Source organism: Strix uralensis, chromosome 14 (assembly GCF_047716275.1).
Source record: "Strix uralensis isolate ZFMK-TIS-50842 chromosome 14, bStrUra1, whole genome shotgun sequence".
NCBI classification, from domain to species: Eukaryota; Metazoa; Chordata; class Aves; order Strigiformes; family Strigidae; genus Strix; species Strix uralensis.
Genome location: NC_133985.1, coordinates 2,205,799 through 2,227,379, shown reverse-complemented (window position 1 = coordinate 2,227,379; position 21,581 = coordinate 2,205,799). Strand labels below are relative to the sequence as shown.

Below are 21,581 nucleotides of genomic sequence, written 5' to 3'. Positions count from 1 at the left end.
GCAAACAGCCTGGCAGGCACAGGGAGCACAGCCTGGGGGCCACAGGGAGCATGGCTGGGAGGCAAAGGCCAGGGGAGAGTCAGGTGCCAGGATCCAGCCCTGTGGGCAGGATCAGTCCCCCAGGAGAGTGGCCCTGGGGAGCACTGTGATGGCCTTTAGGGGACAGGACGATAGGGCACAGGACAGGGTGAGGGGAACTGGGGTGGGGGGACCTGTGGCAGCCCTGAAGCTGAGGAGGGCAGGCAAGGCAGAGCCAGGGGACAGCTGGCCAGATAGGCCCCCCCCAAATTGTGACCCCCAGCACTGTCTGACCCCTGCCCCACTGTCTGACCTCCAGACACACTTTGTGACCCCCTGCCATGCCATGCAATCCCCCCACATACCAGGTGAGCCCCCACCATATGACCCCCCGTGCCATGTGAAGCCCCTCATGCTGTGTGACTCCCCTCCACGCCGTGTGACCTCAACGCCATGTGACCTCACATCTGATCCCTGCTACACTGTGACCCCTCCCTCCCCATGCCGTACGACCTCCCCCAAGCTGTGTGTTTTCCAATCCAATGTGACGCCCCCCATGTACCCCCGCCACACTGTGGACCTCCACCATGCTGCACAACCCTCCCCCATGTGACCCCCCCCAAGCTGTGGACCCCCACCATGCCATGTGAATCCTCATCATGGTGTGTGAACGCCATGTGACCCCCATCACACTGTGTGAACCCCCAGATCCTGTGCCCCCCCTGTGCCGTGTGACCCCCCCCCATGCCCTGTGACTCCCCCACCCTATGCAACCCCCCAAGCTGTGTGACCCCCACACACACCGTGTGCCCCCCGAGGTGTGCAGCCTCCCCGCTCAGGTCAGGCTCTTGCATCCATTGGGGGGAATCGCACCCCAGTGAAGCAGTATCTGGGCACTGACCCCAGCCTGAGCCCTGAAACCTCTCAGGGCTCCCCCCTGCCACCACCCTGTCCCCACCCACCCCTCTCCTGGAGGAGCTGGGGTCTCCAAGGAGGCCTAAGCTGAACCCAGTGCCACACCTCTGGGGGATGCCTCAGCACCTGGGATGTCCTGGCATGGCTGTGCCCCTGCCATGCTGCAGGCTGCTGCCTTCACCCCTCCTGCCTGTGCTAAAGGGAGGCAGGATGAGGCCGGCCCCACTGGGCAGCTGCTGGTGCTGGAGTGAAGGTGGTTGTTGGGCTGGAAGGAGCCCTGGGAGTCCTCTGTGGGGCAGGGAGCAGGCACAGGGGAGGTTTGGTTGTGCTTTGGGATAGTGGGGTTGATGGGGAGGGTTGCCCTCTCTGCCTGCCCTGAGGCCGGATCCATCAGCAACTCCTCAGCTCCTGGCCCATCTGCCACAAGGCAGGTACCAGCACCCCAGGGACTGGCACGTGCCCACCCACACTCCCCCAAAATGTGACTTCAACCGTGGTGGTGCCTGGCCCCATGCCAGGCTGCTCCTGGGGCTCGATCCTGCCCGGGACCAGTGGGTTCCAGCACAACCCATCCGGGCTGGCTAGGTGTTTGTGTTGCCTGCCGCCGTGTTTGCACTGCACACAGCCCAGCTGTTTGTTTTCACGGAACCGAGGGAGCCAAGCCAGGTGGCGGCGGGCACGCTGCAGGCAGAGCAGGCACGGGGCGCTGCTCTCTGCTGGCAGCACCGTGCTGGCCGTACCCACTCCCTGTGCACTGGCAGGGTGATGTGGCTGTCCCTGCATCCTTCCTCCCCGCACACGCTGCAACATCCGCTTGCCCACTCAGCCCACGCAGATGCCCTCCGCATGCTGGGATAGCCACAACCCTGACGCTGTCCTGGCCCTGGCCGTGAGCCCCCTCTTGCCTCACTCTGGGGTTCCTCAGCAGTGACACAGCACACATCCCCACATCCCCTTTCCCGGGAAGAGCTGCCATGGGGCCGTGGCATCTCTCCTGCCGTGGGCACAGGCACCCTGGCATAGGCACCGACGCTGCCGCCGGCTGTCCAGGGTTGGCCTTGCCGTTCCCTCGCCAAAGCCTTGCAGGGTATGGGAGGGCTTGAGAGCATCAGTGCAGCTTCGCCCACGTGGGTCACAAGAAGGAGGCAGGGGGGTCCCCCTGGTCTCTGGTCCAGGTGAGCAGCCAGGGGTGGCAGGAGCCAGCCACGCTGGCACCCACAGGGCTGGCCCTGGTGTTTTGAGATCGTTGTTTTGGTCTCAGCTCCCGTGTATTGGTTTGTGGCCAGTTTAAACTGGTTCACAGATTTTATAAGGTGTGGGATGAGTGGGATCCTGTGAGTGCTGGCAGCTCCAGAGGGGAGCCCACACCTGTGGCTGCTGGTGCTGGTGGCCATGCAAGCCCACGTGCCTGGGGCGGCCGGCACGGCTCTCTGGGAGGCAGACACCTGCTCACAGCCCAGACCAGAGGGGAGCAACCCTGAAGCTCCCTACCAGGCTTTCAGCTGCAGCATCTTCCCCTCCAGCACAGCCCCAGTGGCAAAGCGAGCCAGTGCCACCCTGCAGCAGGAGGAGTCAGGGGACACCACTTGCCCGCTGCTCTTCATACAGCTCAACCAGCTCCTCAGCACCCCGGCGGGGCTGGAGTGGAGGGAGACAGCCAGGTAGGCATGCCTGCAATGGCCAAGCAGCCTGGTGACACTGTGGGAAGCCCAGCCTTCGAAAGCCCAGCTCTGAAGGAGCCCACAGCATCTCCCAAGGCTGGTGGTTCTTCAACCTCAGCCCGAAAGCAGGGCTGCTTGCTGCCCTCTGTCCCCCCGGTGCCCACACTGCTTCTGCCCGGCTTAGGGTGACCTGTTTCATGGGAGAGTGCAGGGTGTCAGGCAAGCTCCTGCCTTTGCTGCTCTCCAAGGCTCCAGCAGCTGCGCCAGGGCTGACAGTGCTTTCACACTCCCCAGGTCCAGCTGCCTGGCACAAATCAGGAGGCAACTGGGGGGGGAGGTAAGGGCAGGCTTGGCTGGGGGTGATGGGGGCCTAATGGAGAGGGGCCAGGGCCAGCTGGGTATTGCTGTGGGGCAGGAGTGTGGATGGGATGTCCCCACAACCCACACCACCCCTCCTCAGCTTGGCAGGGGCACAGGGACATGGGATGCAGGGGTCTGGGGGCAGCGACGGGTCTGTCCCGGGGATCAGAGGGTCAAGGAGTGGGCAAAGCCACCGGGCTGTGGCTGTGACGGCTCTCCCAGCACCCAGCCCTCTTCTCCCCAGCACGGCTGCCTGTCGGCAGGAGCCTGCTCTGCTGGGGCACGCTCTCCCCGTACAGCATGCCGAGACACCCCGCAGCAGCACGCCCACCCATGGGGACAAAGGGAAGTTCTGTCCGCGCCCAGCATTAAAATATTTGGCACAGCCTGAGCATGGCAAACAGCTCAAGACACTTCTGTCTTGACTCCAGCAGGCGCTGCTAATGGCAGGGCAACCCCCAGTCCCAGCTCAGCCTGGGGACAGGTGGGTTGGGAGCAGCCCTGTGGAGAAGGAACTGGGGGATACCGGTGGGTGACAAATGGGACATGAGCCAGCAATGTGCGCTTGCAGCCCAGGAAACCAAGTGTCTCCTGAGCTGCATCACCAGCAGTGTGCCCAGAAGGGTGAGGAGGGGATTGTCCCCCTCTGCTCTGCTCCCCTGACACCCCCCGGGAGCACTGTGTCCAGCCCTGGGGCCCCCAGCACAAGACAGACATGGACCTGTGAGAGCGAGTCCGGAGGAGGCCACTGAAATGGTCCGAGGGCTGGGACAGCTCTGCTGTGGGGAGAGGCTGAGGGAGACGGGCTTGTTCGGCCTGGAGGAGAGAAGGCTCCAGGGAGACCTTACTGAGGCGTTTCAATACTTCAGGGGGGGTTATAAGAAAGACAGAGAGAGACTTTTTACCAGGCGCTGTCATGACAAGACAGGGGGCAACAGTTTTAAAGTGAACGAGGGTAGATTTAGGCTGGACAGGGGAAAGAAATGTTTTATGATGAGGGCGGTGAGACACTGGAACAGGTTGCCCAGAGAAGTTGTGGATGCCTCAGCCTTGGAAATGTTCAAGGTCAGGTTGGATGGGGATCTGAGACCCTGATCTAGTGGACAGCGTCCCTGCCCACAGCAGGGGGGTTGGACTGGATGGTCTGTGAGGTTCCCGTCCAACCCAAACCTGTGATCCCATGACTGGTGAAATGCCCCGATCAGAAGATTGGACTGTGGTGTGAGTCAGCAGGAATGGGGACGTGGCTGCTGAGGCTGCCCACCCGCCGCTGCTTCACGAGTCCACTGCAGCCACCCCTGAGACCCCCCACCCCTTTCTGCCTGTGCCAGCCCCATGCCAAGCTCAGAGATGGACCTAACCTTCAGTTCCTGCTGGCTGGCACGGGGCACGGGACCACCCTGCCGCTGACCCCACACATCTTCCCGGGCAGGTGGATGAAGTTCGAGGAGAAGGTGGAGGATGGTGGGGAGCGCTGGAGTGCACCCCACATCCCAGTCCTCCCCCTGCACAGCCTCTTCCAGCTGAGGACATGCCTGCAGAAGGGGACAGTGCTCCTGGATCTGAATGCCCTCAGTTTCAAGGAAATAATTGGTATGTGGGGAATGCGAATGTCACCTCCTGGGATGGGCTGGTCAGCAGAGGGACCAGACCACTAGGGAGGTCCCTGTATAAAAGCCCTGATGCATGATAGCTGGGTACCTGAGGTGGCTGGCTGCTGCTCCAGCAAAGGGGGATTTTCGCTGGGCAGCCCCCCACCAGCCAGAAAACCAAGGGGACTCAGGGCTGTCCCCATTCCTATCACAGACAAGGCAATTTCTGGGCAGCCTGAGGAAGCAAAGCTGCAGCCCGAGCTGAGGGAGCGCCTGGCAGCTCTCCTGCTCCGCCAGCCACGGCATCAGCCCACCAAATCCCCGCTGCAGCTCCTCACCGAGCTCAGCCTCTCTCCCTGCCAAGGTAGGCACAGGACCTGGCCATGGGTGGCGACATGGGCTGCCACCAGCCTGGGGCAATACCCATGCTGGCCGTTCAATTGCACACGTATTTTGCTCCCTTTCTTTGCAGTGAAGGTCAAAAGCTGGTCTGAGCCTGGAGCCTCACTCTCCGAAACACCTCTAAAGGAGCAGGTAAGGCAGGACGGAGCTGGGCTGAGAGCAGCTGCTGCATCCTGAGTGCCCAGCCACTGCACCCCTTTCCTTTCAGCTGAGAAACCGATTTAAGAAGAGGGTCCCGCCGGGGGCCGAAGCAGCCCATGTTGTTGTTGGTGAAGTTGAATTCCTGGAGAAGCCCTTCACTGCCTTCATCCGCCTCAGGCGAGGGGTCGCCCTCGGCTCACTGGCTGAAGTCGCTCTCCCCAGCAGGTAAATGGAGGATGGCTGATGGCCCTGCACCCCCCTTTGTCCCTGTCTTCCTGCTCCCTCCCACACAGGACAAGGCTTTGCTTGGCGAAAGTAAAGGGTATGGCACCCAATGCCTCGCGCATTCTCAGAGCCCTGGCTCACTGCTTCCTCTCCTGTTCTTCCCAGCTCCTTAAGAACATCCCAGGACAGGCTGAGGCTGGAGCATGTGTTGGGCAGCCTCGGGGGGACAGCCCCTGGCTTTATCCCCACCTGGGCTCTGCATTCACTCTCCTCCTGAGAAGGTCCTGGATGCTCTCCACTTACTGCCCGGGATCATGGGGGCTTGCGGCTGGGAAGGGAGGCAGGTTTGAGGGAGCTTCTTGCCCTCGCACCGCCCGCGACGGTCTCCTGAGCGGTGTGTGGCTCTTGCAGCACTGGTGGCGTAGGGGGAAAGGAGCAGGGCAGGAGGTGTTTCTCCGAGGCTGAGGAACGCATCACCTGAAGCCGTAAGGGGAAATGGTCAGTGTGCCCCTTGAGCTGGGGACTTCCTTAGAGAGTGTGCGGAGGAGGCAGGCGAGGATCAGGAGGGACATTGCCACCTCCTGGTCACTCTGCCCAGAGCACCCGTCCTCCAGGAGCTGGGTGGAGCCGGACATCCCCATCCACCTCCTGCTCTCTCTTGGGTGGGAGATGGGTGGCAGGTCCCCGGGGGGGCCCCGCGGGTCTCAAGGGGCTCATGACAACCCGTTGCCCTGTACTTTCTTCCCCCAAACAGGAGGGGAAGGAGAGCTTGTCCCTACCCATCCCTTTGCCTGGGGTGCCATCCTCTTTGCTGCCTGCCCCTGGCTGTCCTGTGGATGCAGTCACCATCTCAGGGCTATCTCCCACCCAGGTCCATCTCTAGGATCTTAAGGTTTTCCCATTGCCTTGACGAAGATGCCTGGGTGAAAGCAATCCCAGGTGGCTACTGTCACCTCCCGACCCCTCGGAGCAGGCTCTGGGAGGTCTCCAGCACTGATGCCCCACATCAGGGCTGCAGCAGGTTCTGTTAAGCCACCTTCAGCCCCACTCTTGTTGTTGAAGGAGTTTCCCTACCCCCTCTCTGGAGGTTTGCTCAGGTTACAACCCCTGGAATCTCTCCACAGCCTCAGGGTACCAAGACTGTAACAGTTTTTGCCAGTTTTGGAAAGACATGGAGAGCTTGGTTAAATATTTGAATGGGCTGCCCCTCTGGAGACCTTATTATTTTGAAGCACCCTCTGAGGTGGGGGATTTTAGCCATATTTCTTCCAGGACTCTGAGCCCTCTTTCCAGCCTCCTCCTGTGTCCCCGTAGTCCTATCAAACCTGCTGCCCATGCAGCTGACAAGCTCTCCTTCCTGATGCCAACGCTCCTGCATCCTGCCTGCGAGAAACATTCCCACGAGCATGACCCCACAGACAGGCCCAGCCAAGACCCTAACCCCACAGACAGCCCCATCCCAGAGCTTGACCCCACAGACATGACCCCATAGACAACCCCAGCTGCAGGATGTCTCCTTCTCCGCCCCAACGACCTGTGTCCCCGCCCTCCCCCCAGCCTGGTTTTCTGCAGACCCTGTAATCCAGCCGGAGTCCTGGTGTCCCACGGACTCCCGTAGGGTTTCTGTGCAGTGGGCAGCAGACGTGTTTTGTCTTCTGCCCCCAACCCCCTTCTTAGGGTGGCAGCAACCCCCCAGGTGTGCCCAGCCACCGTCCCCAGCATCCCTGCAGCACCATGGTCTCCCCTGGGAGAAGCATCCCCCAGCAAGGAGAGAGCTGCTCAGGACATGCGTTGTCTCACCCACAGGTTCCTCTTCATTCTGCTGGGTCCCCAAGCCAAAGTGAAAGCCTACCATGAGGTTGGCAGGGCCATGGCCACACTGCTGACGGATGAGGTGAGCCTGGTGCAGCACCCATGGGTGGGATGGGCCTGGGATGAGGCCTAGGCTGAGGGGACCAGGGGTCCTCTCCTCTGCAAGCTGCAGTGAGGGAAGCAGAGGATGAGGTGAGCTGGTGGCCTCCCTTTCTCAGTGATGGTTGCAGGCTGGAAGGAAGGCTCCGAGTGGCTGAATGCAGGGATGTGGTGGCTAAACCACAGCATCTCCCCACAGCTCTTCCAAAGGGTTGCCCGGCAAGCTGAGCACCGAGAGGACCTCATCACAGGGATGGAGGTGTTCCTGGATGAGCTGACTGTGCTTCCTCCCAGAAAATGGGACCCCAGTGCCCGAATTCCTCCGCCAAGCTGTCTGCTGTCTCTGCACAGGAGGTAGGCTGGAGGGACGGCAGCTGCAGTCTCTGCCAGCCCCTTTGCAGGCTCCCAGCTGGAGACCTCTGCCTGTGACACTGAAATCTCCATCTCCATGGGGATGAAGCCACCCAGGAGCCAACCACTGCCAGTGAGGTCCTCCCAGCCAAGCCCCTCTGCAGCTCCAGCCGATGACCACAGCTCTGGTCCCCGCTGCTGTTAGTCCTGCTGTCCCACTTGCCAGGGGATGGCAAAACCACCCCGTGTGCCCTTCAGGCAGGAGCTGCTGGGAACACCGGGTCTCAGCACTCAGACGTGAAACTCCGAGCAGGACACCTCCAGCTCTGCCCAGCTCCTCCACCAAAACCAGTCCCGCTAGGGCTGGCTCCAGGGTGTGCTGGAAGACATCATGGTTGGGTTGGAAGGGACCATTGAAGATCATCTAGTCCAAATCCCCACTTCTCCTCCTCCTCCTGATCTTTCTCCTCCTCATTATCAGGAGATACATGAGCTCCCTCCAGCCCTGCTTGCACCTCTGTCCCCTCTCCACCCTCCCTGTCCCCTCATAGCATCCCCTAGATGCATCTGGGTCCTGAGGGCTCCAACATGAAGCCTGTTGTCTCAGGCTCTGGTCTGTCACAGGACTGCCGTGCACCCGTCGGATTGGCAGTCCCCCAGCAATGGGGACATGGCAGCAGCTGGAGACAGAGCCAGCCTGGGGTACCCAGGCTCCAGGGAGGAGCTGGAGAGGACGGGCAGGTGGGTGTCTGGAAGGACAAGGGTGGTTGGAGGTGCAGCGGGAGGCCAAATTTGGGGCAGGGTGCTGGCTCTCCCCAGCACATGGGGCCACCACATCCAAACCACTCTGAGCTGGCATCTCCCAGGGAAGGGACCATCCCTTGCTTGGCAGGTCTCACAGGGAGGTGATGGCCTGCAAGGGGGACTGCTCTGAGATCTCACTCCGTTGCCCCAGGCTTTTCGGGGGGCTGCTGCAAGACATCCGGAGGAAGGCACCATGGTATGGCAGTGACTTCTCTGATGCCCTGCACCCCCAGTGCCTCTCAGCAGTGCTCTACATCTACCTGGCGACAGTCACCAATGCCATCACCTTCGGGGGCATGCTGGGGGATGCGACTGACAACATGCAGGTCAGTGTGGCCATGGGGTGCCCCACACCAACCCCACTTGGCCCAGCTCATGGGTCTCCTGGGTGCCCACCTCCTACCAGTGCCCGGCGAGCCTGCGGTGCCCCCAGGGCATCCTGAGCATCACCTGAATCCTGCATCCTTCCCTGGCCTCCGCAGTTTCTGAGCACTGACCCTGTACCTTGCAGTGCAGGGAGGGGTGGGCAGCTGCCTGCAGCTGTGACGCTGCAGGGGACAGTGCTGCAACACCCAACTCCACCACATGCCAAGTGCCTGGCACCTCTCTCCTGCATTTCAGGGGGTGCTGGAGAGCTTCCTGGGCACGGCCTTTGCTGGCTCCATCTTCTGCCTCTTTTCCGGCCAGCCCCTGACCATCCTGAGCAGCACCGGTCCAGTGCTGGTCTTTGAGCGGCTCCTCTTCTCCTTCAGCCAGTAAGTACCCTGCCAGGGACAGTTCCTTGGGCAACTGGCTGGGTCACGGGCCACCATCACACCAGGCAGGTGTCGTTGTTGAGGCTTTGGGTCACCCTTCCCACCAGGCACCACAGCCTGGACTACCTGGAGTTTCGCCTCTGGATTGGGTTCTGGGTGGCCTTTTTTGGTGTTGTCTTGGTGGCCACCGAGGCCAGCCACCTGGTGCGGTACTTCACCCGCTTCACCGAGGAAGGGTTCTGCGCCCTCATCAGCTTGATATTCATCTACGACTCCCTGAAGAAGATGCTGAGCCTGGCGGATGCCTTCCCCATCAACTGGCACTACCGGCTGGACAACGTCACCTCCTACAGCTGTGTCTGCAACTTGTCCAGCCCCGGTAAGCCCAAGCAGCCGTGGAACTGGTGGGGAGCAGGGGGCTGCTGCCCTGGGACCCCACTGGGATCCTGCCACCCAGCTAGATGGAGAAAGGTGCTGGAGGAAGAGGCTGCTCGATCCCATCCTTGCCTGCCCAACCACATCAACACCTTCCTCCACTCCCCTCCGTGCCATCTGTCCATCCGTCCCTGCCTCCCAGCACTGCCCAGACCCCGGGCAGACCCTTCGTCCTGTTCCTGTGGCTTTGGGATGGGGGATGCCAGGGGCTGGAAGTGGGCACATGGGTGGGTTTGTGCTGTGGTTTCTAGCCCAGTCTGTAAATCAGAGGTTGTTTCCTGGGCATGAAGATGTGTCCACATTGATCTTGCAAATGCAACCCACACCATGTACCAAAAGAATCAGTGTTGGGCACAGCCTGAGGCTGATGGTGCCTCTGAGTGGCTGGTGCTTCAGCCAAGCCCTTCACAGGGGTGTCCCCCCTCAGTGCTCCCTGGGCATCAGCTGGTGCCAGGGTCTCAGGGGTCCCATGGGGCCCCATCCAGGACCCTGGGTGCCTGGGGAGAGCCTGGGCAGCCGCACTGATGGCAGCGTGGTCCCAGTCATCCCTGATGAGGCATCCCATGGTGCTGGCACCCTGACCTCCCCTGTCCCCTTGCAGGTCACAGCTCCACAGGGAATGACACGCCGCTCCCCTCACCCCTGGCCCCCCAGCAGGTACAGCCCCTGCTCCCGGATGGGTGGGTGAGGGGCTGGGGTGGGCCTGAGGTGTCTGTGCATGACCCCTCCTTGTCACCTGCCCTGTCCCCACAGCCTTCTGCTGCCCTGTCCGGGCTGAGCAGGACCCAGTGCCTCGGTCAAGGTGGGCACCTCCTGGGGACCAGCTGCCAGTATGTGCCCGATGTCACCCTCATCTCCTTCCTGCTCTTTGGGGGCACCTTCCTCTCCTGCACCGCACTCAAGCACTTCAGGAGCAGCCGCTACTTCCCTGCATGGGTGAGCATCCTCCAGCCACCCTGGCAGCACGGCCACCCGTCCCGGCAGTGTGGGGATGGTGCCAGGTGCTGCAACCCAGGAGTGGTCCTGGGGCAGCCCCCTGCCCTGGCCAGCCCAAGGCCAAGTCCTTTCCATCTGCAGGTGCGGAAGCTGGTGAGCGACTTCGCCATCATCTTGGCCATCCTTGTCTCCTGCACTGTTGACGCCATCCTGGGCTTGGAGACCCCCAAGCTCCTCGTCCCCAGTGAGCTGAAGGTGTCAGTGGGGTGGGCATGGTGCTGTTGGGGAGTGGGTCTGGGCCCCACTCAGTGGCCATCCCGCTATGCTGCTGCTGTCCTTCCCACTGCTGGGTCCAGCCCTACAGGGATGTGGGCTGCACCCCAGCAAACAAGAAGGGCTTGAACCGCAGCCGATCCCACGCTCTGTAAATAACCTGTCTCAGTCCTGGAATAACCACATCACAGTACAGCTCATGCTGGAGAGAGAGCCACAGGCTCAAGTCTAGGCTTGGGCTCCCCACCCTGGGTGTGGAGCAGGGCTGACAGCACCTCAGAGCAGCCCATGCTTGCCACCACCTCCTTGGGCTTGCCACCATCAATGTCCAGTGCCACCTCTTCCACCTGCTCCAGGGGGCATGTGCCTGGCTTCTGGCTTGTGGTGCCCAGGAGCAACACCCTGCTCTGCCACAGCCAGAGTGTTCTCATGGGGGGCTGGTGGGTCATGCTGCCCAGGAGCACGCATCTCCAGGTGAGAGAGGTTGCTCTTCCTCTTCCCAGGTGGAACATCCCTGGGTGCCCACAGAGCTCCAGCCTGGGCACCCAGGGCTGGTCCTGTCACCCAGCTGTGCCACAGACCCCACAGGCTGGTGGTGGCTGCTGTGACCCTTCTGTTCTCTGCAGCCCACGAACCCAGCTCGGGGCTGGATCATCTTCCCCTTTGGAGCCAACCCATGGTGGGTCTGCCTCGTGTCCCCAGTGCCTGCCATCCTCATCACCATCCTCATTTTCATGGACCAGCAGATCACAGCAGTCATCCTTAACCGCAGGGAGTACAAGCTGCAGGTGAGTGGGGGACAGGGGACGGGCAGAACCCAGCCAACGAGGAGAACCCAGGTCCCAGCTGGATCCTGTGGGCCAGGGGGGCATTCAGGGAAGAGTGTCACCCCAAACTGGCTGGAAAGGTGGACAGACCCCACTGCCACCTCTCTGATGGTGCCAGGGAGGTGGCTCTCCCCCAGCCCCACTGCCTCTCTGGCTGCAGAAGGGAGCAGGCTTTCACCTGGACCTCCTCTGTGTCTCCCTCCTGATGGTCGTCACCTCTGCCACCGGCCTTCCCTGGTATGTCTCGACCACGGTCATCTCCCTGGCGCACATGGAGAGCCTGAGGAAGGAGAGCGCAACCTCAGCCCCAGGCGAGCACCCCAAGTTCCTGGGCATCAGGTACACAATGAACCCAGACCCCACTCTGGGAGACCTCCTGCCTGTGACTGAGGAGCAGGGGACAGGGGCGTGCCCACACTGGCTGGCAGACCTGGCTTTGGGGCTGCTTGTGTCTCCCCAGGGATGCCACTGGTCCCCGTGGCCATTAAAGCTGAGAGGAGCAGAGACCCTGGGGGCGGGGAGGGCGGGTGGGAGCTGAGGGCTCCTGAGGGACCCCAGGGGCACCTGTGACACTTGCGCTGCCACCTGCAGGGAGCAGAGGCTGACTGGCCTGGCTGTCTTCATCCTGACAGGCGTCTCCGTCTTCATGGCACCCGTTCTCAAGGTAGGGAGCCTGGCTGCTGGGTTTGGCCTCTTTTCCAAGGTGGGGGTTGGCCGTATCGTTCAAGGCTGGTGGGTTCCTAACCTTGCCGTCCCTTGTCCCATCAGTCCATCATGGGAAGCCTGGCCAGCAGGCAGGGAGCTGTGTGCTGCATGAGAAGGGGCTGGGCAAAGGGCTTGGCATGAACGCTGCAGGACAGCTGGCACACCAGCCACTGCTGCCCCATGTCGGCTCGCCAGCCGCCCTGTGAGCATTGGGGTCTCCTGTGGTCCCTAAACACACCCCACCACTACCCTCCACACTGCCGTATGGGGGGCTGAGCCTAGCTGGGGTTGGCTCTCGCCTGCCACCACTGCCACATCAGGCCGAGCCGCTCCAATGTACCCTGGCCACATCTGGATCACGTGGGGGCAAGCAGGAGTTCCCTTTTCCATCACCTCTGTCCTCACTTCTGAGGATGCCCTTGTAAAGCCTTTGATACAGTCCTCCACAACATTATTACCTCCAAATTGGAAAGATATGGGATTGATGGATGGACTATCAGATGGATCAGGAATTGGCTGGATGGCCTCCTCCAAATAGTTACAGTCAGCGACTCAGGGTCCAAGTGGAAACCAGTAACGAGTGGTCTCCCTCAAGGGTCCCTACCGGGATCAATACTATTTAATATCTTCATCAACAACTATTTAATATCTTCATCATCAAGTGAGATCGAGTGCACCCTCAGCACATTGGCAGATGACACCAAGCTGAGTGGTGTGGCTGACTCACCTGAGGGAAGGGATGCCATCCAGAGGGACCTTGGAGGACACGAGCCCATGTGAACCTCATGAGGTTCAACAAGGCCAGGTGGAAAGTCCTGCAGCTGGGTGGGTGCAACCCCCAGTATTAACACAGACTGGGGGATGAATGGATTGAGAGCAGCCCTCTGGAAAAGGACTGGGGGTAATTGTGGGTGACAAATGGGACATGAGCCAGCAATGTGCGCTTGCAGCCCAGGAAACCAAGTGTCTCCTGCGCTGCATCACCAGCAGTGTGCCCAGAAGGGTGAGGAGGGGATTGTCCCCCTCTGCTCTGCTCCCCTGACACCCCCCGGGAGCACTGTGTCCAGCCCTGGGGCCCCCAGCACAAGACAGACATGGACCTGTGAGAGCGAGTCCGGAGGAGGCCACTGAAATGGTCCGAGGGCTGGGACAGCTCTGCTGTGGGGAGAGGCTGAGGGAGACGGGCTTGTTCGGCCTGGAGGAGAGAAGGCTCCAGGGAGACCTTACTGAGGCGTTTCAATACTTCAGGGGGGCTTATAAGAAAGACAGAGAGAGACTTTTTACCAGGGGCTGTCATGACAAGACAGGGGGCAACAGTTTTAAAGTGAACGAGGGTAGATTTAGGCTGGACAGGGGAAAGAAATGTTTTATGATGAGGGCGGTGAGACACTGGAACAGGTTGCCCAGAGAAGTTGTGGATGCCTCAGCCTTGGAAATGTTCAAGGTCAGGTTGGATGGGGATCTGAGACCCTGATCTAGTGGACAGCGTCCCTGCCCACAGCAGGGGGGTTGGACTGGATGGTCTGTGAGGTTCCCTTCCAACCCAAACCTGTGATTCTGTGATTTTGTGGTGGAGAAACTGGAGCCCAAGACTGCCTGGTCTTCCCTCTCCCTTTGTGGTGGATGGCAAGATACAGAGCAGTGAGGGGTGTCTGTGGGCTTTGGGATCCTCTCCCAGGGCAACTTTTCTTGCCTCCCCAGCCCCAGGATGAGTCTGGCTTGGTCCTTCATGCAAGGATCCATCTCTCCTTATAATCCCCCCTGTCACACCTGCAGCAGCCCCAGGACTAGGAGTTACCTCCCGCTTCGGGTGTGTGGATCAATGCTTCCTCTCAAAAGGCACTGGGGAAGCTAACCCAGCCCTGGGAACTGCCTGTGTCCCTGGTGAAACCCGTGGGGAGCAGCAAGTGACCCCCGTCTCCCTCCTTGCTTGCCCGGGCTTGGGAGAAAACCAAACTCTGCTGAGCCACACAGAGGGCTGGAGCCAGTTTATGGTTGCAGAGGAGGTAAAGAGGAAAGTGATGTGCTGGGGAGGCAGGACCTCCCTAGCCTTTATAGATCCTGAGCCATAAGCCATATCTCCAAGTGGCTTGGTGTCATGTTCTCCACCTCCAGCCTGGATTGCTCCCACCACGTGCTGGAGAACAGGGCAAAGAACTTGGTGCATGTTTCCGCTCTCTGAAGACTGTGATATCCCCACATGAGCAGCATAACTGTGAGCGTGTCTGGGCTTTAAAGCCCTTGAAGCCATAAGATATGAAAAAATCCATGACATTAAACTGGGCTGTTGGAAGTGAAGGAATCAAACGGTGCAGCCATTATACATTATACACGACAGCTCAGCGAGCACGGGCCCCTCGGGGAATCGTGCCCTGCTGACCCCTTGCCCTGATGTTTTGCAGCACATCCCCATGCCAGTGCTGTACGGGGTCTTTCTGCACATGGGGGTGGCAGCGCTGAACAGCATCCAGGTGAGTGGGGGCTGCACCAGTGGTGGGAGGAGGGGTTTTGCTCAATACCAGCTCTCACTGCTGAGCAGAGCCTGGATTTTAGCTCTTCGTGATGGGCAACCTGGCATGGGTTTGTCCCCCACCAAAACAAGCAGGGACAGAGGGACCTTTCTGGGGCTGGGGAAAGGGAAAGGGAAGTGTCTGGGATGCTGAGGAGCATGAGTGATTTCTGCACTGATGGTTTGTGAGAAATGGAGGGACCAGTAGATAACCCAGACTTCCTCCCAAAGCCACAGGGATGTTCCCATCTGGGAGCTGCAGGCAGAGAGCTGGGACCTGCTGATCCTTTGGTCCTGGCATTGCAGCTGATGTCAGCTCTGTTCCTCTCCTGAGAAACCCACAGAGAGGAAAAAAATCTCCACTCCAGAAATATCTATCCCTTTTTTTCCTCTAAACAGTACATTTTCCTTGCAATTACCCTGCTCTGGATGACAGGTTGAGAAAACCCTCCCTCCCTCCCTCCGCTTGGGGAATTCGGGGTTGTTCTCTGGCAAAGGCAGCAACAGCTTCCTGCATGCAGGGAGGGGAATCAAGGAGTTGTTATCTCTCAGTTAACCCTTTAAAAACAGCCTGAGTCCTTTCTAGATGTCTGTCTAGAAAGTGCTCCCCTGGCCTGGGGCAATGGTGTACCAGGACCCCTGGTCTTGCAGCCAAGCTCACCCACCCAGGCATCATGCTGGCTGCCAGTGCAGACAGCGGGAGGGCTGAGCTGCAAAAACAATGGTGAAAATCCCTCTGCCACCCCGAGTCCCAACAGAGAGGTGGGTAAGAGCTGCCTGAAAGATGGAGGTGTGTGACCCACATGCTGTCTTCTCGCTACAGCTCACAGACCGTGTGCGGCTGTTCCTCATGCCAGCCAAGCACCAGCCAGACCTTGCCTACCTCCGCCATGTGCCCCTGCGCCGGGTACACCTCTTCACTGTCATCCAGCTGCTGTGCCTGGCCCTGCTCTGGGTCCTCAAGTCCACCATGGCCGCTATTATTTTCCCAGTGATGGTATGCCACCTCTTTTAATCAGGCAGCATTTCTCTGATGCTGGACTGGGTGCTGTCCACATGTGCCCTGAGCATTGCTGGGGCCCTGGCGCTCACCTTGGTCAAGGGACCCCCTCTAGGTGGGGGCACACACCCTGGCAGATGGTGTATGTGGGTGCTCAGACCCCTGAGGGCTGGTGGAGTCCCTGGTGGGCCACAATGTGACTTTGTCACCAGCCTTCACATCCTGGATTGGGGCCAGTGGGGCTGACATTGCTTTGCGGGTGTTGTGCAAGTATTGTCGCCTGGATCCAAGCCAGGAGAGGTGACGTGCCACCTCCCCAGCATTTACTAGAGGTATAGAGGGAATGTGACAGGGACCACGCTGCCTGTTCCCTGGCCCTCAGCCCCAAGCACTGTGCGATACTGATCTGTGCTTCACCCTGGCCCCAGCTGCTGGCGCTGGTGGGGATCCGGAAGGGGCTGGAGCACATCTTCTCCAGGCATGACCTGAGCTGGCTGGACAGCCTCCTGCCCGAAACGGCCGGGAAGGACACAGAGGGGAAACAGCCCAGGAAGCGGAAGGAGGAGGAAAGCAACAGCGAGGAAGTGGGTGATGTCCTGGGGGCTGTGCTCTTTCACAAGCTACCCCTGGAGATGCTTTGGTGCGGGGGCTGATCCTGGCCTGAGCTAAGACTAAGCTGGGCCGGGACTGAGCTGCTTGGTGGGGCTGAGCCGGCAGCGTGGCGGGAGTGAGGGCTGTGAGCCGCTGCCACTCTCGCCCTTCTCTTCTTCCTCCAGTCTGAGCCGATGCATCGCCAAGGACCAGAGATCAACATCTCCGTGAATTAGGGTGGCAGCCGGGATGCAGGGCACAGCGCGGGGCAGAGGAGGCCGGGCTGGGGCCTGGCTGCTCCTGCCCGGCCTGGCAGCTGCGGGTCAGGTGGGAGGCGGCACCGCGGCACCTCGGCAGGGCCCTTCCCAGCGCGGCCAGGCAGCCCCGCCGCGGGCAGGACATCTCCGACAGGCTCCGGGCCCCCTCCAGCCCGGCCCCGCACACCCCCGGGACGGGGCACCCACAGCCCCTCGGGGCGGCCTGTCGCGGGGTCCCCCACCCTCACCCGACGACACCTCTTCCCGCGGGCGGCCCCACCCCGCCCCCCGTCCTGCGGCGCCAGCCCGCGCCCCGCGGGTGCGTGGGGCAATAACGGGCCCAGGCGCTGCCGCCGCCCGGACGCCCCTCGGCTGCCCCGGCCTGGCCGCGGGTGCTGACAGAGGCCACGTGGCCGCGCCAGTGTCGTCACAGCGGGCGGAGCGGCGGCGGGAGCAGAGTGACGGCGCGCCCAGCCTATGGCGACCCGCGCTCGGGCCGGGGGGAGGGCGGGGGGGGGTGGGCCCTGCGCATCGATAGGCAGCGCCCGGCGCTAATCGCCGCTCGGCACAGGCGGGCGTGTGATGATCCCTCGCGCTGACGGAGACCTTCAGAGGGATTCGAAGGGGAGGGGGGCCCAGGGCACGGCAGGAGCCAATCGGGCGGCGCCAGACGCCGTGCGTTTTGAGCGATGTGGCTGCTGACCAATCGAAACCCAGAACTCCCGGATTTGCTTTGATTGACAGCTCGCTCGCCCCATCGGCGCGCGCAGCTGCAGCAAGGCACATGACTGATGTTTCAGGTGACCAATCAGCTCCCGGGAAGTTCAGGAAGAGAGGCCGGGGGAACGGGGCGGGGCGGCGGGCTCTAACCGCCTCGGCGTGCGCTCTCAGGGCAGCATGCTGGGAGCGCGTGACGCGGCTCGGAGTGGCGGGCACCGCGTCCAATAGCGCGCTGCCGTCGGCCGAGCGCGCCCAATGGGCGCGGACGGAGCGGCGGGTGGGCGGCGCGGCGCCCGCGGCCGGGTAGGGTGTGAGAAGTTAGTGGCGCTGCTGCGGTGCCGTGAGGGGACGGAGACGGCTGGGCTCTGCGAGCGGCGGCGGCCCCGGATCAGCGCGATGCTCACGGACGGCACCGCCGCCCCCGTCGGCGACGAGGAGATCGACTCGGTCGCTCCCCGCGCGCCGCCCGCCGCCGAGCCGCCCGCCGCGGCCGGGCCCTCCCCGCTGGGCTTGCGGGCCGTGCGCCTCTTCGGGGAGGCCGGGCCCGGCGGGCCGGGAGGCCCCGGCGCGCCCGCGGCTGGCGAGGCCGCCCTCGACTTCAAGCTGGCGGCCGCCGTGCTGCGGAGCGGGGGCGGCGGCGGCTCCGGCAGCGACGAGGACGAGGTGTCCGAGGTGAGCGCTCCCGCCGGCGGGCCCGGCCCTCCCCTCCGCCGCTTCCTGACAGGCCCGGCCGGCGGCCGGAGCCGGCGCCCGCCCTCCCCCTCGCCGCGCTGGGCCCACCGCCGCCAGCCGGGCGCTCGGCGCCGCCCCGACCGGGCGCAGGGGTCGCTGGCCGCACCACACCCCCCTCCCCCCCCCCCCCCCCCTCTCGACGGCCTGGGCCTCCCCGCCGCCATGGGCGTGAGCGGCCGCACCGGAGCCGCGGGGGCGGGGTCCCGGCGGCCCCGCACGGGCAGGGCGGCCCAGGGCCTTCTGATGAGGCCGGGGAGAAGGGAGGGAGGGAGGGAGGGGGTCTCGGCACCGTCGCGCCTCCCGGCGGGCCCCGGGGAAGGGGGGCTGGGCGCTGCGCCTGCACCCTCCTGGGGCAGCCGGGCGCTCTGTTCGCCGCTGCCTCTCTGCGTGCGGAGGGTGGGGGAAAGATGTCTCCCGTGCTGCTGCCTCCTGACCTCTAGGAGTGGTTTCCACTTTGAACCAGGTTCGGAGGGGGAGGTGAGATCCTCCACCCAGCGGAGAACAAAGTAAAGCCTGCGTCCCCCGGTATTGCTGCCCTGCACACGGGAAGAAAGATCTGGGATTCCTAGACTCTGCTAAATTCCTGATACGTATATACACACACACTTTTATGCAATAGAAATATTTCTTACCCAACAAAATGGAAGAGGGTAATGGAAGTGTATTCCTTTGATCTTCCAAACCTGCAGAGAGTCTTAAGGGAAGGGTGTGGAGGAGGGACTGGAGCCTTATCGCAACCCAAATGGAGCATTGTTGGACCTGTAAACTTACATCTAATACTGATTTATGTAGGGTAGGGAGAGAAGATAAGTCGTAGAGTCACAGAATGGCTTGGGTTGGAAGGGACTTTAAAGGTCATCTAGTTCCAACCCCCCTGCCCTGGGCAGGGACACCTTCCACCAGCCCAGGTTGCCCAAAGCCCCGTCCAACCTGGCCTTGAACCCTTCCAGGGAGGGGGCAGCCACAGCTTCTCTGGGCAACCTGTGCCAGGGCCTCACCACCCTCACAGGGAAGAAGATCTGTTGCTACTGCCCACTTACCCTACACCAAAGGGTGAGTCTTATTTCCTTAGTTGCTTCTTGTAGAAAGAAGGCCTGAGATCACAGCTACCATCATAGCCCTTATGTAGTCTTAGTGGAAAGCAGGAGAAAGTGGCTAGCACTTGCAAGCTTCTTGTGGTTCCAACGTTTTGTACTTCTGTTAGGTTCTGCAGGAGTAATAAGATGGTAGCCAAGGCCATACATACCATTTTTAGTTTGGGGGCCAGGAGTGGGTACTTCGGTACGTGTCCACATTTCTTCTGAAGAAATGGAAGGAGGGGAGCCTGCATTCATCCTTCCATGTCTAAATTTTTTGCTTTCCATTGATGATCCTCTTTTGTCCAGCCCTCCTGAAACATGAACTGACAGGTCTTATCTGCATAAAAAAAGTGATTAAACTGATGCAGACCGACATCTGCACATTGCTTGTGGCCACCTAACCTAAGTTAAAAACTGTGTTAACAGCAAGACATTTAACTAAACTAAAACTCTAATGATCAGGCAGATTAGTGCTTACATGTGAATGTTCCTTGTGTGGTTGATATCATGAACATATGATGGTACAGGATTACTGTTCAAGTATGTACCTGTTTTGGGGAGCTGGAAGGCCTACTGTAGATAGAATAGGACACAAGTAATTTATGAGTTTCTGCTCTCCAAGATGTCTTTTATGTCACAATTTAATGTATCTTTGAAGATACAAAGCAGTAGTTACAGAAACTGGAAAATGATGGGAAATGGGCTGTATCTGAGTGTTTGTGGCTCTTTACAAGATGAGCAGAGTTCTGCTTTGAAAGCTTATCCTTTTGAACCCTCCCCATTATTTAAAGGATGTGAAGATTGAACAGCTAAGGTGTTTACGAAGCACTCTATTGGTCTTTTGACTAATAGCAAGCATTAAGAACGACAGCCTATTATAAATAATGTGTCTGGGAGGTTGGCATTGAGGTCAAAAAAAATAAAGGTTCCCAAGCACCTGTTAAAGTAAAATTAATTGTTTGAAAAAACTGGGAAAAGCTTTCTTATTTAGACTATATATATATAAAAAAATAAATTGGAATTAAAATACTTGGAGATTTCCAGAACACATGTAGAGGAGTTGGGCTCATCTTGAAGCTGAAATTGCCTGGGGAGTTCTTCTTGTGTTTCTGGTTGTGGAGAGTAACCTGGGGAAAAGGCATGGGTGGGAAGGATGTGCCTCACATCTGTGCTGCCTTGCTAGACTATGGAGTATGGCTGGGAGGACCAAGAGTGAAATTTTTTTTTTATTTATTTTTTTTCCTTCTGGACATATGAGAACTAAAGAAGCACCTGTTGTTGGTGTTATTTTTTGTTTTGTTTTTTTTTTTTTTTAAGAAAGAAAGTGCAGTTAAACTCCTGAGATGGAACACTGCAATTCTTGAACAGCACTGCTTTGAAAACCCAGTGACTGGACTGTGGTCTTGTGCCGTGAGTCACTGATTTGGGTGTATGCATTCAGCTATTACTAGTGAGTGGAATTAGTGAGAACTAGAAGGGAGAATTAAAATAAAGTGTTTGCCATGCTGTCTTGATCTGTACTCTTCTTTACTTTTGAAGTCACAGAAGTAATGGTACAATATTCTGTAGGCTCTGCTGTGTGTCTGCAGCGATATTTAGGGTTTGTATCCTCGCATTAGTCTGACAGGGTAAAATAATTGGATTAGTCAAAATGGCAAATTAGGTAGAAAAGAAAATCATCAGGGAAGAGCAGGACCAAGAGTGTAATGAAGTATTTATCTAGAGAATGAAAAGAGCAATATAGTTTAGCTTAACTTTTTTGAAAATATATTGCATTTCTTACGTCAGATCTTCAAGTACTTTACAGTGGGAGTACTGTCCCCATTTTAAAGGTGAAGAGTGTGCCACATTTATTCAGTCTTGCAAAACTGGGAGAAAAATCAAAGCTTTCTGGTTTCTGAGCTCAGTGCCTGCCCATGGTGGTCACTAGGCTGCTGGCTGGGAAACCAGGGGCTGAAGTGGATCCCGTATAAATGAGTTGTATCGGGTCTGCGAGGTGAAATTTAAATGCGGCTGTATAGAATATTTTCTAGAATTACCAGTTAAAATTATCACATGCAAATAGAAACAATTGCAAGCTGAAGCATGAAGGATGAGGCCAGGAGGCTTTGTGCTATTTCTGTGTAAAATGGAGGGGAAGCCATCGTTCTCCTGGGTGTTCAGAGAAATTTTTGCCACTGGTTGCAGTCTGAGAGATGAAGTGGTTTTGACCTTGGTGTAAATAGTTTTCTTGGTCACCTTCTAAGCTTGATCAGGGTTTGGACACAGCCTGTGACTTGTTTAGAGTGAGATTTTGGTGTAATGTTAAGTGTATTACTACCACTCCTTGTGAATTTTGCCGTCACTTAAAGCGATGCCAAAGGCATGGGTATTAAACAGCCT

General features: G+C 59.3%; 2 protein-coding genes across 23 annotated transcripts in view; both read left to right on the top strand.

Moving 5' to 3' along the window:
* Positions 1-2,325: 2,325 nt before the first annotated feature.
* Positions 2,326-16,828, top strand: SLC4A9 (solute carrier family 4 member 9). Its single transcript, XM_074883951.1, has 21 exons — positions 2,326-2,594; positions 4,387-4,547; positions 4,761-4,910; positions 5,019-5,080; positions 5,157-5,314; positions 7,121-7,208; positions 7,425-7,579; positions 8,201-8,317; positions 8,532-8,706; positions 9,002-9,135; positions 9,243-9,514; positions 10,172-10,227; positions 10,324-10,506; positions 10,648-10,761; positions 11,406-11,567; positions 11,767-11,945; positions 12,198-12,270; positions 14,714-14,782; positions 15,644-15,817; positions 16,249-16,404; positions 16,597-16,828. The coding sequence occupies exons 1-21, from the start codon at positions 2,326-2,328 to the stop codon at positions 16,645-16,647; spliced, it is 2,958 nt and encodes a 985-aa protein (XP_074740052.1). The 3' UTR covers positions 16,648-16,828.
* Positions 16,829-17,484: 656 nt separating this feature from the next.
* ANKHD1 (ankyrin repeat and KH domain containing 1) overlaps positions 17,485-21,581 on the top strand; it is a 120,140-nt gene continuing 116,043 nt past the window's right edge. For 9 of the 22 annotated variants that reach the window (XM_074883933.1, XM_074883937.1, XM_074883936.1 and 6 more), the window contains exon 1: positions 17,497-18,060. In XM_074883933.1, the coding sequence (XP_074740034.1) occupies positions 17,644-18,060 (417 nt within the window). In that variant the 5' untranslated portion in view covers positions 17,497-17,643. Of the gene's footprint in view, positions 18,061-21,581 lie in introns of all 22 variants that reach the window. The other 13 variants (XM_074883939.1, XM_074883942.1, XM_074883943.1 and 10 more) reach the window with 7 other exon arrangements.

What these genes read in the sequence shown, in the direction of transcription:
- SLC4A9 (XM_074883951.1), top strand. Translation starts at nt 2,326, where the DNA reads ATGCAAGCCCACGTGCCTGGGGCGGCCGGCACGGCTCTCTGGGAGGCA. An exon ending in CCACACTGCTGACGGATGAG is followed by an intron (nt 7,209 to 7,424) that starts GTGAGCCTGGTG and finishes ATCTCCCCACAG; the next exon opens with CTCTTCCAAAGGGTTGCCCG. An exon ending in CTGCAACTTGTCCAGCCCCG is followed by an intron (nt 9,515 to 10,171) that starts GTAAGCCCAAGC and finishes GTCCCCTTGCAG; the next exon opens with GTCACAGCTCCACAGGGAAT.